Genomic DNA, 16,003 nt, shown 5'->3' with positions numbered 1-16,003 from the left:
ACAGACAAAGCTGTTGGGATTTTGGAGACATCCATGTTTTCATTGTAGTGACCCACTTTTTAGTGTTTTGAGTAGCAATAAAAGTGAATTTTTCTTTTTTTTTCTAGTGTGTCACTGGGCCTAGAAGTATAAGAAAGTACAGAAAACTATCTTTTACATCTTGTTAGTTTTTCATAACACAGTTCTGTTGTTGTCGTCCTAGTTGAGTGCTGGTTTCAAGGTGTGGAAAAATTTTAAAAATTAGTCTATTCAAAGTGATGTTGAACTTGTGATCACCTGTTCAGTATTATTTGATGTGTTTAATGCCAATGTTGAGCTTGATTTTTTTTTTTTTTTTTTCACTGACTAGATTTCAGATCCCTCCTCATAAATCAAATTGCCTCCTCTGTAGCTAAAGTGTTGAAATAACATTACTCAGATAAAGCTGTTTTGTGGCAAACAGGTGATTCAGAGAACTACACCTGTGCTGATCTCATAACAAAGCTAATTAATCTTTTTGAATTAAATGCCCTTTAAAATTCAGCATGATAAAGAGTAGAAGACTTATAAAAATGATTACTTTTAAAGGGCACTGTTCTAACAAAGTAAATTTTTACTGGAGTGTTCTTGCAAGGGAGTGAGTGAGCAGAGCAACCCAGGATGCTAATCATTTGTTTATATACTACAGCTGCAGCAAATGAGAAATTAAATGAACAGTTTAAGGAGAAGAGCACTGAGAAAGGGATGCTTGGGACAGCTCAGGAATGTAATTTGGATGCTAATTTTTCAACTTCAGGTTCTATTTTAGGTGTGCCAACATCTGAGCTCTCTGCAAACCTGAAAATGTGGCGAGGGGCTACATCTAGATTGCTGCTGGTTTGGGCTCTGCAAGTAAAAGCAAGAGAATTGCAGGCTTCCTGTGTTCTGTTGTTTATCTTTTTATTCAGGACAGGGAATCCATAGGAGGATGAGGTCTGGAAGGTGCAGTATTGATCAGTCTGTTCATGGAGCTGAGGGTAAATGGAGTATTGAGGCTATAGAAAAAGAACAAAGGGAAGGTTAGGCCAGCCCTCCTTGGCAGCAGTGCTGGCTGGATGCCTTTTAGAAGCAGCCCCTGTTGTCATGGAGCTCCCGAACCCAAGGCCGGGCTCTGGCACCGTGATTTTCTCATGGCAAAACAGCGTTGGCCTGTCCTAGCCTTGGGGGGGAATAAATGCAGGCAGTAGCCTTGGCAGCACTTGTCTATTATTGCAGCTCAGTGACTGAACAGAGTGAGACCAGGACCAAAGGGAAACTTTTTCTTCACAGAGATTCCTAGTTTGTTTGGTTTTTTTTAAATTTTTTTTGAAGTCTGGCATCTACCCAGGTCTGCAAAATATCTCTTATAAGGTGGCATTTGACATTTGGAGAAGGATCTTGAATAGTTCATGTAGAACAGGCTTTCCTCTGAGTCAGCAATGTTTTGAGGTTGAGATAGAGACCTGAATTCCTAATCTCAAGGGTTTTGGAAGGGCTGATTAGTGTTCAAACCTCATTTTCCTCTTCTAAACTTTAGATTATGGTCAAACTGTTCAACACACCTATTTGTAATTTCTTGAACTGGTCAATAATTTACAAAACAAGATATTCATTGTGTTATTTGGCATTGATTATGTTAGTTTACCTCTGTTGCTTTACTGAGCTTTTTGGTGTCTTAGAAGGTGCTCTTTTGCTTGCACAGAAATATTAATGCATGACTTTATGGACAAAAAAGTATATTCCATGCTTAAAGAGATTTTTCAAATTTTTTTTTTATCTTTTGGTAGTTCCAGTGCCTGAAGTTTAAAAATTTGCTTGTTCTTACTGTTATTTTGTGAATGTACTGAAACATAAAAAGAAGCAATGGTGGAAGAGGTTTGGTGTTTCCACAGGAGGAAAGCAGTGAGCCTGTGTGCTTTTATTTCTTTGACTTATTTTTAAGTGTAGGAAATGACAGTTCCCCCATGTCAGAAAGCACCTCAAGAGAAACTTTTCTGCTGGACATGGGTAAAGTCTTTGTGGCAGAGAATTTGCCTTTCAGGTCCATCCTTAAGAGTCAACTCTGGTTTGGTACCTCCTGATTAATATTATTTCCAAATTTTCAGGCATCTAGTGAACAAAATCTCTGCATTTTTGAGTATTGCTTAGTAATTTCTGCTGCTTCACCCCCCTCCCCTGTTTGTGCTTTGCTGTTGGGTCGAGGATTTGGAAGTCTTGGAGGCAAGTTCAGATCAGCCTTACTGAGAGGGCCCCAGGCTGGGATGCTGCAACTGGAGTGACTCTGCTGCTGGCAGTCACCAGCCCTGAAGCTGAGTTATTTTCTGTCCCTGCAATGTCCCTGAGCAGTGCTCAGGCTGCCCCCGAGGAGGGATCCGTGTGGGAGCTCCCTGTGCAGTGGGATTGCTCATCCTTGGTGCAGAACCCCCGAGCAGGGCTGGAATGACCCCTCGGGGCTGCCATTCCAGGGTTTGTTTGCTCCTCATCCTCGGGAGTAGCCACAGAGCTGCAAGAATAATGATTGGATAAGAAAGGAACCCTGGGAGTCACAGCTTGGAGTTTATAGTAGGTTTGGAGCCCTTCTCTACAAGCCCTTGGGTGGTGGAGTTGTGAATACCAGGTATCTATGCAGAACTGGTTATTTTCTCTCTGTTTACTCTTTAAAGCATCATCAAACTCCAAAAGAAGACAGACTTCTTCCAAGCTTGTTCCTGCACTGCAGTTTTGTGTTGTTTTCTTTATTCTTTCCATAGCATCCCTTACAAATGGTAGTGACATGTGTGTAGGTTTGTGCTGCTTAATATCAGAGCCAAAACAAAAAAAAAATCAAAAAAATCTAAATGTTGAGATGTTGTATTTAAATATTCTCTTGAGGTTGGTTTTACCTAGAAATTAGTGCCAAAAGAAAAATATTTCTTGATTATGACAGTCCAATGTGTGTTATCTGATAGTGAATGAAACTTCCATGTAGTCCTTTGTCTTCTCAATTTAATAATGTGCATTTCAACATCTGTTTGAATCTGGTAGAATCACCTTCCCTGGAAGTGTCCAAAAAACGTGTGGATGTGTCACTTGGAGACATGGTTTAGTGGTGGGCTTGGCAATGATTGGATTCACTCATCTTAATCCAACCTGAAGCAACTCTGTGGTTCTGTGGTGTATTTCTCAGCGTTGTTGAGACCATAATGAAGTCCTAATTCTCCTGTTTGTGTTAACACTAACCCTTGCAATCTGTGAGAGTGCAGGAAGATTCAGGGGCTGTAACTATGGGAGGGTATGAAGAGTGCTTTGCTTCAGCATTAGGAACATTTGGTTTTTGACAGTTCTGAAATTAGTAATTATAGCCTGTCTTGATTTTTTTTTTTTTTTTTTTTTACTCATTAAACTAATTTCTTAATTACTAGAAAACGCATTCTGTCTTCAAGATTCTGCACTGTATTTTTTATAACAAGGTGACTGAATTGCTGCTTTAACTCCGAGTTTTGACTTTAATTACGGAATTGTATGTAGTTCTTGCAAAAGAATTAAAACAGTTCCAGAGCAGTGGGGTGAAGGAGAGATGTGGCTCTGATCACAATCACCATAATTTAGGCCTTTTCCTTTCAGCTTTGCTTATGAGAAAAGTTTGTATTTTCCAGGAGGGAAGAGACCACACAGTTTTCCATATGGATTTCTGAATGGATTTTATTTAGTTTGCTGTGATGCTCTGTTTGTATTTGAAGGGTTACCCTGATGAGAAAGTGGGAATGGTGGCTGAAGCCACTGAGTCCTCCTGGAAGATCAGGGGAAGCTTCATTTAAAGACTTGGTGCTTTCCTTCTGAATACAAATGTTGCTAAGCTGGAGTGAACACTTGTGGTCAGCTTTGGTCTCGAAATGGAAAATGGAGTTGTGAGATGTGAAATAGCACTGGAAGGATCAAAAAACATGCTGGGAGCTTTGGTCAGGGTGCTGTTGATACCAGTGTGTCCCTCTCTGTCTTGGAGCAATTCCTTTTACAAGCAAATATGTGTTCCCTCGAGCCCTTTGGACTTGGCTGTTCTTCTTCCTCTGCATGGCAAAGATGCTTGGATTTACTCTGAAGAACTATTTCCATGGCCACTTGTTAAATTGTTCCTATGTTCTTCTGTTACAACTTCTTTGTTTTTCTATTTTGTTTTGTAGACACAGATGAGGACACGGTGAAAAGATGTTTTGCCACGTTTGAAGAGAAATTCTTCCAAACCTGTGAGAAAGAACTTGCCAAAATCAACATTTTCTATTCAGGTAAGGTGCTTATTTTGTGTGTATTTGTGGAAAAGTCAACAACAGAAAAAGGGCCTGAAGGTCCCAAACTTTCAGGATAACCACAGTGGTGATGCAGGTCTACCATCAGGTAATTAGAGGGCGGGTTTGTTTGGAAAACTGCTCTGGTTTAATCACAGGTCTGGAGCTAAACCCTGGTATTTGGCTGGAGGGAGAATTAAGGGCAGGTGATTTCATTTCTTTGAACTTTCAAGGTATCCTGCTGAACTTTATGGAGATACTCTTAAAACTAAAGGGCACAGTCTCAGCTCATCCATGCTGACAGTCTCCTGGCCAGGTTTTAGGTGTGCTGAGCCTCCTGGCTGGTGTTCCCTGAGCTTCTGCAGGAATAGCTCTCGTGGGCTTGCCTGTGTAGGGGAGCTTGATCATCTTAATGGGTGCAACAAGTTTTTAAACACTGAGCTCTTACTGAAACCCCTGCAGCTTTCTGGACTACAAAAACCAGCAGCAATTGCCATGGGCTGTATATTTTGAGTAAAAATGTTGTGATGGTAAGAGTAGGGATTTTTAGGTGTCATATACCAAGTGGTGCTTTTTGTTGTTTCCTCTGAGAAAGTTGCCTTCTCATCCTGTGTTTTGAAAACAACTTTAGAACGGGTTAATTGGAAACTTACTCTGTAAAACTGCTACAAAAGGCTTGGTGTGCTCTGACTCCTCCTGCCATTACACTTCAGATGATTTTCAGCCTCTTTTGGTGAGGTTTAAAGTGGCATTTCAACTAGAAAAGCATTTAAATGTAGCTGCAGCAATGCATTGGCTTCTATGCTTCCTCTTAACGTGTTGATTTATTAACTTAGTGCTATAAACAGGATTTGCAGCACAATATGGTAGCCTTTTCTAGTTCTGATTTTAATCTGGTAACAAAGGCACAGTTGAATTGTGCAAAATATTTTCATAACCATTGGGTGATGACTTTATTGCTGGCTCTTTTGCTGCCAGCCAGGATCTGGGTTGTGAACTTGAGGAAAGCTGAAAGCATGATAGATGCAGTGGCTAAGCAATGCAGCTTCCCTCTGTTCAGCTTCCATCTAGGGAAGTAAATCTCCTTTGGGCTGGCTGTGCCTGCTCTCCCATCTTCCTGGAGCTGAGTGAGTGTCAGGACAAGAGGCAGGTTTTTAGGTAAAATTTATATTTTTTATTAGGCCAGCTGGGTTTTGCACTTTATAGGCATTTTTCTGCACACAGTTCATACGTACCTAAGTCAGAGCACTGCTCTGTGATGTTTCCCTGGGAAAGATTTTGTGTTTCTATCCCAGATCTGAGGGTTTTATGCTCAGAAACTTCCTTTCTGAGCTGTATCAGATCCTGTGCACTGTGAGGTAGACTGTGTGCAGGAAATTCTGTCAATTTAGATGCACAGTGCAGGTTATAATTTTCCCTAATGAGGACCTGCTGCCACACGTGCACCCACATGTATGCACCCATTCCAGCATTGCTTAAATGGCATTAATAACATAGGATAGGGTTGGTTTTTTTCCCCAGCTAGCTGTCATTTCAAAAAGTTCCAGAAGAGAATACATGTAATTTGAAAATCTCCTGTGATAAGATTAAAATAAGTCTTTTATTTGCAGAAGAGCGACGTGACTTTCATAGAATGGAAACCTGTTATTAGGGTTATTAGCACTGAGCTACAGCAAGAAATGTTCCATCAGTGGTTCCTACCCTTGATTGTGTCAGAAATTTGTCACATTGGACCCTATTGTAACTCCAGGCATGTGTTGGCTTGGATTATGACCTGGCACATCCTATTTATTACAGGTTTATTACACAGCCTATTACACCCCTGTCTTTACTACAGTAAATATTGTTCATTTTCATGAAAATCGAGTTTGCTGTTGATCTCTGCTTCATTTCCTCATCATCTTTCCCGAGGCTGAAGGCTCCTCAGTGAGCATGACCCAGGATTGGCACAGCAGCACAAACAGCCTTATCCTCTTGGGATGGCCTGGTCCTGATCCCCAGTTCCTCCACAGAGCCCTCAGAGCTGGAGTGGCTGCTGCAAAAGCCTTTCTTTGCCCTTCCCTGTGTGCTCCCTTCAAACATTGCCTTAATTCCCTAGCCCATTATCCCAGCTCAGTGGAAAGGAAAACTGCCATTAACTAAATCAGATCTGATAAACAATTTCCAGTTTTTTTTACTATGCTCAAGAAGATCTATCCCCATCTGAAAGAAAAAAGAATTGCAGTAAAATCTTCAGATGGTTCCAGCAGAGGAATGCCTATTCAAGTGCTAAAGTTTTATCTGTGGCCAGTTTTGGTTTGTGTTTGGGATTTTCTAGATGACAGGTTTGTTATGTTTTAATTCACCATCATCAGGATTTGGCTAAACAGTAGCCAGCAACATTTCCGTGGTTAATTTAGGAATGGTTTTGTTATTTGTAGGAAACCCTGGCTTTAAATTGCTAAGCAAAATATTGAACATAATATGTACAAGTAGGGAAGGGAAGGAATGCTAAAAGGGGCTGCTTAAAATGTGTAGCTGGCAGGAGGTTCAGGCTGTTGATCACCTCCTGTCTGGTGAAAAAGGCTTTGATCACACCCATGCCCATGTAAACTGGAATTTTTGGGGTAATTTTCCTGGGTCTTTAGTGCAATAGTCTTTTTTTCCATCATCCTTATTGTGTGAGCTTTCATTTAAACTTGGAAAATTAAGTCAAAAGCCAGCTTGGAACTGCATAGTTGAGGTGATAACTCTTTAGACTCTTTTAGTGAGGATCTAGCAGCATTTTTTGGGCAAAGCTGCTGCTTTCTGGCAAGCACTTTTGTTAAATTCTGCTGCTGTTGGTTTTGGATTTCTCCTTACTCTTTGCCATGAAATTACACTCAAGCTGAGGGCTCTGTGGGCATCAAATCATTCAAAACGCTGCAACACAAGAGTGGTTCCAGTTTCTAAGCTTTTTTCTAACTCTATTGAGCAACATATTTTTAAAGTCACTTTTCAGAATGTTAAATTAGCGATGGATAGTGCTAAATTAGTGATAGTGGTATATAACTTTTCAATGATTTTGGAGTATGCTGCAAACTGAGAAATTAATTTCTATCCTGCTTTGCTGTTTCCCTGAGCAATTCCCTAGGAGGTTTTCAGAACAGCAGCACACATTTTGTTTTGTTTTACTTCTGCATTGAGTCTTCATGGTAAAAAAATCATCTTTAATAAGATGAAATGATTTGTGGATGGCATAGCTGGAGTCAGTGCAGGAGAGAGAAGGTGGTGACAGGATGGCTGTTTCTCAGGAGTGGCATTTTTTATTGATAGCTGTAGTCATAAATATTTCAAAGCATCGTATTTTCTTTAAATATTGTGTTATTGTGTTGGATGTTAGGATGGCTGATGGATGTTAGGATTTTTCTGGACATAGGGACAATGGAACAATGCTTTCAACTGAAAATATAAGTTTAAACTCTTCCATGTCTACTGATTTGATTGAAAAGAATTCTCAGTGTACCAAAGATGGTTTAATAGATGTTGTCAATAATAGAGAGTGAACTTATGAGCTTTATTTATATGGAGGCTTTTGATTTGAACAGATATCTGTTCCTTCTTTCCGAAGTGGGCAGGGATATTATTTTTGCAGTCTGATCTTGTGGTAAATATTATGTGGTTGCAGGCTGTGGGCAGACAATTCTCACTGTGGGCTGCATTGCCTCTGTTTGGTGGAGTCCAGGCAGCTGTGGGAGTTGTCAGAGAGGAATTGCCCTTTCCTGCATTTTAAATCTCCTTCCTTTATTAAAGTTTATAAGCAAGAAATTCAGAGTTTCAGGCTCCTCTGAACTTGATTTCCTGTACTGATCCCCATTTTCTCTTTGGAAAGGCATTCTCCTTCTGGCAAACACCTTCTGCACTGTAAATTTATTTATAGAGTAGTTTTGCTCTTAAAATTAAGCAGAATTGAGTGAGACAAAGGAAAAGTAAATCTTACATCTGAGTGGGGAACAATTGAGAATTATCACTGGGTTGTTATGTAAGATACTAATGAAGAGAATCACATCGACATCCAGGGGGCTGTTGGGGCACAGCTTTGTGTAGTAGAGGGACCTTGTGTCTCTGTGATTTCTGTGCTGGGTGTCCTGCTGGGTGGAGGTGGCTCCAGCACTGTGAACCTGGTCAGCATCTTCCTGGCCAACACCAACACCCATGGTCTGTGACCCTGCTTATCAACAGAGATGCCAAAGTTGTGACTGAAGCCTATCAGGGGGAAAAAAAGCCTGTAAGGAACCAGTTGTACAGAACAAAGAAAACGATAACAGTCTTAACTATGCTGGTTTTAGCTTTAAAAGATTGTTATTTAGCCAAAAATATTATTTTCTGAGAGCACATAAAGCAGCATGTTTAAAGGAACACCTTCTTCGTACTTGAGGTATGAGGAAGAGAGAGAGAGACTTGTTCTGTAAACACATCAAAATGACATTTAAGTGCAGGCTGGTGGCCTCTTTAACCAGTAAATAACGAGGCAATGCTTCTAAAGTGAGGAAAAGAGGGATAAATTATTACAGTGGATCGTGTACAGCAGCCAGCAGTGTTGTAACTCCTGATCAAAGCAGAGCTGTGTTTGTCTGTCGCTGGGAGCTTGGCAGAGGGGCCGTGCTGCTCTCTGAGTAACAAAATTCAGTGTCACATTTGAAGTGTGGGGTTTGTCTTCTTTGATTTCCCTACTGTCACATGAAAAGATAGTAAACATGTAGTCAGTAGTGGGTGCACAGATCTGAAAAACGCTTTGCTTACTCACTGTCATGTTTCATAATATTGTCTAACAGGATTTTTCTCTAATGCTTCTGGTGCACTTGATTTATTGGGAAAGAGGAGCAGCTTTTCTGTTGTGCTCAGAGCAGACATGTGGTCAGTGCTTTGGTATTTGGATGAGACCCTCTCTGCCTGCCTGCTGCCTCCAGCCAGTGTGGGGACACCTGCCCCGCTGTCCTTGTGCTGGTTTGCTGTCTCCAGGTACTGGCTGGGCCTCTTCCATCCCTAGCAGGTATTTGTGTGCTGCTGGACTGAGCATCCTCTAGAGATCAAAGGTGGGATGGAAGTTGAGAGGTCTCAATTCCTGGCTACTGCTGCTTTAGTCTGTGCTAAAAAGGCAGCTCCTTGATTTTGACCCTATTAGTTTTTGTTTTTTTTCTTGAGAACTTGTGTGTTCTATGTAGGTTTAATGAGGAAAGCTTCCTCCTCTACTCTGCCCACATCTGGAGTTCTGCATCCAGGTCCAGGGCTTACAGCACAAGAACTACATGGGCCCATTAGAGAGGGTCCAGAGGACTGGAGCACCTCTGCTCAGATCTGGGCTGGAAAAGCTGGGGCTGTTCAGCCTGGAGAAGAGAAGGCTCCAGAGAGACCTTACAGCCCCTTCCTGTGCCTAAAGGGTGTTAGAGAGCTGGAGAGGGACTTTGGGCAAGGACTTGGAGTGACAGGACAAGGGGGAATGGCTTCACAGTGACAGAGGGCAGGTTTGAATTAGACACGAAGAAGAAATTCTTCCCTGTGAGGGTGCTGAGACCCTAGCCCAGAGAAGGCATGGCTGCCCAATCCTTGGGAGTGTCCAAGGCCAGGTTGAGCAAGGAACAGGTGGGAGGTGTCCCTGCTAATGGCAGGGGGTTGAAATGAGAAGGCCTTTAACTCAAACCAGTCTGTGATTCCCTCCTGGGAAAAGAGAAATGTGCAGATCTGTTGAGTTTAATACGCGATGGGGGAAGGCCATGCAGTACATAGGCACGTTACTTGAGGAACAAGTGCAGTGTTTTTAGGGCTGGCCTGATGCCTCCAGAGGCTATCTGGAACAGAGGCTGAACAATATTAAAGGAATAAAGTAGGGATTTATTAAAAGGCCTTCAAATGATTCACCTTGGGCAGTACAAGAGCCCCACCATGGCTCTGTGCAGGATGGACTTGAAGTCATGAGTTTTCACACTTTTATAAGTTTTGGTCCATTTCCATATTGGGGTTCATTGTCCAATTCCAGCTCCAGGTTATGAAGTCCCATCCTCCCAGATTCCCCGTTGTTTGCACTTTTTGGGCCTGAAGGTTCAGGGGTGTCCTTGGTTGTGGGGCTGGAAAAGGATTGTTTTGTGTGCCTGAGCTGTGAGGAGAACTCCTAACACTTTGTATGAAGTGCAGAGTCACTGCAGGGCAGAATCCGGGAAGCGTAAAAGCCCGATGAAGGCGTTGGGGTGTGCCGTGTGTGACCGTCCCCGGTGTCACTGTTCCCTCTCCGTGCCCGCAGAGAAGCTGGCGGAGGCGCAGCGCCGCTTCACGACCCTGCGCACCGAGCTGCAATCCACCTTGGACGCGCAGAAGGAGGCCAGCGGCGCCTCCGCGCTGCCGCGCCGCCGAAAGCCCGTCTTCCACCTGTCCCACGAGGAGCGTGTCCAGCACAGGAACATCAGAGACCTGAAACTGGCCTTCAGTGAGCTCTACCTCAGCCTCATCCTGCTGCAGAACTACCAGGTACCCGCCGAGAGCGGCGCTGCCGCAGGGCCCCCTCCGCAAAGCTCTCCGCGCTCTGTGCGTCTTTGAGTTGCCTCACTGGGTTTTTCACCTATTTCTTCCTTTTTCGGGGGGCCCCTAAACACTTGTAAAGAAAAGGCAGGCAGCAGTGTACGCCTGATAGCACTTCTAACTCAATTAAAAGCAAAGCTGACCTGCAGAAGGACTTTTCCTCCTTCCTTTTCTGGGCTGGCTGACCCCAGCACCTCTGTCCAGGCAGGACCTCTTCCTTCCATGGAGTGTTGTTCTATGCAGGGCAGGCTGGGGGAGAAGAAGCTCTTTTATCTAATATTTATCTTGAAACTTGAAATCCCAATGTACTGTTTCCTCTTGGCGTTACCATGGTAGTGGCTGTGACCTTGCTGTATCAGAACTTCTTGCAAAAACATCAATTAAAAAAAATATATATTTTGATTTCTGCAGGATACAGGCTCATTTGCCTTGAGGTATGAAAACAAATAAATCTTTAGTTGTACTTGGATTTTTGGCTTGGTAAATATTGCAGATGCTGATCTTGTTCCAAAAATCCTGAAATAAATATCTGTAGCTGCTAATATATTTTTGGCTGGGCTACCTCTTCTGGAGTTAAATGCTCTGAAATGCTTTTAAGTGTTTTACTGTGAGGGGTTTTAGCTTGTTAAATAAGAATGTTGGAGCTTAAATTGACTACATCTGTATTTAGATCTTTGACAGATTTTTACTGCAGAATTTTACTAAACAAAATTCACAGTCAGAATAAATGGAATACCACTCTGCTCTAAGGACAGAACTTATTCTCCTAAAATTCTGACTACTTGTACCTCTCCTACATTGATATTATCTTTGAGCATGTGTCTGGAAACGATGAGTTTCTTAATAAAGCTTTTAAACTATGAGTGGTAGTTTCCAATTCAAATTCCTGGGAAAGGTGGATTATGTGCATCCTTTTAGGAACGGAGTGAAGCAGCATCACCTGCTGTGATTTCTTCACTTATATTTATTTTCTTTTTTAACAGAAGACAGCTATACGTTTAATTACAAAAAATCAATTCTGAGGCTTGATGAAGAATTTAAATAGAAACTGTCGTGGGTCATTCCTTTGGGAAGTCTTTTCCTACTATTCCTTGGTGAGGAAAGGCAGGTTGCACACTGATATTTTTGCTTTTTGCTACCAGGAGTCTAGACTCACTGTAAGTCTACTAAATATTGATCTAAATCCCATCTGGTTTTGATAGCTTTCACACTTTGCAGAGGCAGCAGAGCTTATTTCTACAGCATAACTCCAGAGAGAGAATGAGAAAAATTCCTTCAAATTGGTATTGAAGTTGAGGAATACCAAGGAATACAAACACAAAAACAGACATAAAACTAAATCCCAGAGTACTACTGTTGTTAATCACTCTTGAGCTTAGAATATAACAATGAGGAATATTCAAGCTCTTACAGTTTTGAAGAGAAGAAAAAATAACTTGGTGGAGGAATATGTGCCTGAGCCCTTCATGTAGGAGATAGAATGAAATCAGCAGCAGCATTATAAATATCAAACTGGCTTTAATGAAATCCTGATGCCTTGAGTTGGGTTACTGAGGAAGGAAAGAGCACCTGAAGCAAATTCCTCAGTCTCTTAGGGCTGAACAAATGCATTCATTCCTGAGTTACACAAACCAAACATCAAATAAAACTATAAGCAGTCTCTAGGTCAGCTCTTACATGTTTAACTTATCAATGATTATCAACTTCTGATAAAATTAATTTATTGTTACCAGCAATGTATTATTCTAGAGTGTGTATATACACAAAATAATCTGTTTATTTGAAATGCTGTGTTTTAGGACAAACAAATGCTGAGAAATTAAGCATATAACATTTAGTAAGTTATTGTGTATATAATATAGTGCATTTATTGGGTGAAAATAGAGGCTGAACCAGTTTCATTAAATTACCTTGCTGGTGCATTTCCTGACATATATGAGGAAAGATTTTTGAATCCACCGTTTGATTCTACTTGATGTTGCATTACATTATTGCCTAAGTTGCACTCTTTGCTGTTTGTGGGAGGTTTTGGTTTTTTTATTCCACAAAATACAGCAGAAATGGAGGTCAACCTTGGAGAAGGCCCCTTGCCAAATAAAAGCAGCAAGAATAGCAAAATATCAGACTGCATAAATGATGTCTGTTCTGTTCCACAGTCCCATCACTGTGTGTTCCTTGTCAGAAGCATCACTATGACCAACAGTGCTTTTTATCATGCACTTGGAGGTTGCAGAATTTTTGCAGCCAGAAGATGAAATGCCACTGGAGAGGTTTTAGGATATCTGGTATAAATATGTCCCAACCACCCAGGGCACCCAAGATTTAGGCTGGGATTGTACCCATGGCAGATGAAGGGATGTTATTTCAGGCCACAGAAAGATCCCTGACCAAAATCATCCTTTTGTTACAGTTTTTCACATGAAATTTCTGCTGTCCTTGGGGTGGAATTCAGGCTTTTCCAATAGAAAGTAATTAAAGTCTCTTGTCTGCAATAAGGCAGGTCATTAAAGCTTTGGCTTCCTGCTCCTCTTTCCCCAGCCTCATTTCCCACCTGGATGGGAGGGTCTGGCATTAAATCACTCGAAGCATAATTACATTGAAAATAATTTCAATGAGTAGTTGGTGCCTCTCCCCAGGGCATTGGATTTTGCCGTTTTTTCTGGTTTTCTTTACAAGCTGCTCTCTAAGCTTTTTTCTGAAGTGAGTCTTGCCACGGTTTCTCTGTGTTTCTGCTGTTGCTTGAATGAAACATTGAGTTTTTTAGGTGGCACTTCCTGCACAATAAAATGCAGGATTGCAAATGCATCATGCCACAGCAATTGCTGCTGTGTGATGAGCTTTGCCTGTCTTAGGTACTGTGCATAGGTGTTGAATCAGGGATCACCTATAACTTGGAAATCAACAGTTGATTCTTGTTTTAAGCATTGTGTGCTTGTCTCTCCGGACTGGAGAGTTACATCTCCAGCCTAAGCTGGTTTTGCAGTCATTATACATCATACTCTGTGAAAAAAACATGCACTTGTCTGGATTATAATCTGCAGCACTGACAACTTTCATACAAAGATTTCCCTTCTGTAATGAATTTAACTGGAGAATTTGATTTGAAACCAGTGTAGTTTAAAGAAGTCAGTAGCTCAGATTCTTCAGGAGGGAAAACCCCTTAAGGGTTCTTTGTCTTCAAGGTAGCATCAGGTCACTTCTTGCATAAAGGAGGAAGGTGGAAGTGATTTGGCTTTTCAGAAGATAAAAAGGTTTATTTTTATAAAAGGTAGCTCCCTTTTTATGCCCTGGAGGCCTACTTTTTTTTTTTTTTTTTTCCCTAGGATTATATATTCCTTATAGTAAAGGAAAAACCCAGAAACCTCCTAACAACAAATGCAATCATTTTGATTCTTATTAACGATTCCTTCCTCACTAGCACTGAAGAGAGACCCATTTCTCTTTGCTGGGAGATGGCTGGGGTTTAAAAGCCAGCCTGTTTTTTCCCTTGTCTGCAGAACCTGAACTTCACCGGCTTCCGCAAGATCCTGAAGAAGCATGACAAGAACCTGGAGACGGCGCGGGGGGCGGAGTGGAGGGTGGCCGAGGTGGAGGTGGCTCCTTTCTACACCTGCAAGAAGATCAACCAGCTTATCTCCGAAACAGAGGTGAAAAGGCTGGCCTGGGCACTGCTCCTCTTCAACTAGCAGAAAAAAAAACCCAACAAAAAACGGGATTTTAGTCACTGCTGGTTTCTGGAAGTGTTGGAGCCCAGGTTGGATGGAGCTCTGAGCAAACTTGTTCTAGAGGAAAGTGCCCCTGCTCATGGCAGGGGGCTGGAACAAGATCTTTAGGTCCCTTCCAGCCCAAACTATTCTATGACACTGTGATTTCCATAGTGTTTTGCCCTCTCTATAGCTTGTATTTACAACCAAGATGGCTAATAATTGATTTTGAAATGCCACTGACTTCTGGCACTGCTTACATAAATATAGGTATGTTCTCTTCAGCTGGTCGTTTTTCCCTTGGCAAAGCCTAGTGGAACCTTAACTTCTGCCATGAAGGAACTCGGTGCAGCATGGTCAGCTTTTCATGTCTTTGTATTAAAAGAGCACTGGGCCAGGGCTCACCTATTACATGGAAACCAGCCTTTAGTTTTGGTTTTACCACGTGCTCATCCTTCAGATGAACTTCAGTGTCTCTGTCTCCTTAGGAAGTGGTGACCAACGAGTTGGAAGATGGAGACAGACAGAAGGCAATGAAACGTTTGCGTGTTCCACCCTTAGGAGCAGCTCAGGTGAGACATGAGGGCTGTGGAGCAAAGCTGCTCCTCCAACTTGTCAGGGTGCCAAATCAGATTCAACATCTGAACAAAACAGGGGAAATAATTGATGTGAGCATGCATGGGGCAGGGCCAGATAATCTGCTTTAGTTCCGGAAGGTTTGGAAATAGGTTACTACTCCTAATGCATACAGACAAGGTAATGAAGGGAGGAGATAATGGTAAAAGGAAATTTGTGCTAATAAAAGCATATGCTTAGTGTTTGTGTGGTCTGGAATATTTTTCAGGGGGCACTGAGATGCCCAAGCTCTGTTTCAAGATGCCAAGAATATTACACAGCATTTTCAGTTTTAAAAGAAACTCACTTCAAGAGCAAGAGTGCAATCAGAATCAGGGATCAGGAGCTTGTGTTTCTGATTTTAAGTTTGCTCTGCACATTAATCTGACTGTGCTGATAACCTGTTTACCTCACCTTAATTCTGCCATGGCTTTGTTCACAGCCTGTACCAGCCTGGACTACATTCAGGGTTGGATTGTTCTGCGGGTTGTTCATTGCACTGAATGTCACAGTCATACTTTCAGGTAGGTGTCCTGCCATGCCTTGGTTTGGTGTATTCTCCTCACTTAGGGAGGGCCTGGATGCTCTGGGTTAAATCAGAGCCATATCACATTGGTGTGAGCTACTACTTCTGCTCAGCAGTAGGTTGTGGTTTTTTTCTTGTTGTATATGTGAATTTTGAGCACAAAAATCCTTTTCTTCTGATTTCCTCCTTATCTTTGGAGGGATATTCTGAGGGTGCAACGTCTATGTGTAAAAACAGATTTTTGTTGTCATTCTGGGAACACACAACCCGTGCCCACCTTGAAATAGGTGCTTGTAGAACTTGAGCTTTGCATGGTATTGACTCCCTAAAGAAAAGACCACCAGACACAGAGCCATGTGACCAGATGC

The 16,003-nt window shown here is 42.0% G+C and overlaps 1 protein-coding gene across 1 annotated transcript in view; it reads left to right on the top strand.

The window, feature by feature from the left end:
- Window positions 1-16,003, top strand: part of XPR1 (xenotropic and polytropic retrovirus receptor 1) — a 103,562-nt gene that overhangs the window by 62,652 nt on the left and 24,907 nt on the right. The window contains exons 3-7 of the mRNA XM_014874744.2: window positions 4,158-4,259; window positions 10,516-10,739; window positions 14,288-14,437; window positions 14,983-15,066; window positions 15,552-15,633. Of these exons, the coding sequence (XP_014730230.1) occupies window positions 4,158-4,259; window positions 10,516-10,739; window positions 14,288-14,437; window positions 14,983-15,066; window positions 15,552-15,633 (642 nt within the window). The remainder of the gene's footprint in view (window positions 1-4,157; window positions 4,260-10,515; window positions 10,740-14,287; window positions 14,438-14,982; window positions 15,067-15,551; window positions 15,634-16,003) is intronic.

Source organism: Sturnus vulgaris, chromosome 9, assembly GCF_052056855.1.
Source record: "Sturnus vulgaris isolate bStuVul1 chromosome 9, bStuVul1.hap1, whole genome shotgun sequence".
Taxonomy (NCBI): Eukaryota; Metazoa; Chordata; class Aves; order Passeriformes; family Sturnidae; genus Sturnus; species Sturnus vulgaris.
This window is presented reverse-complemented; position numbering and strand designations above follow the sequence as displayed.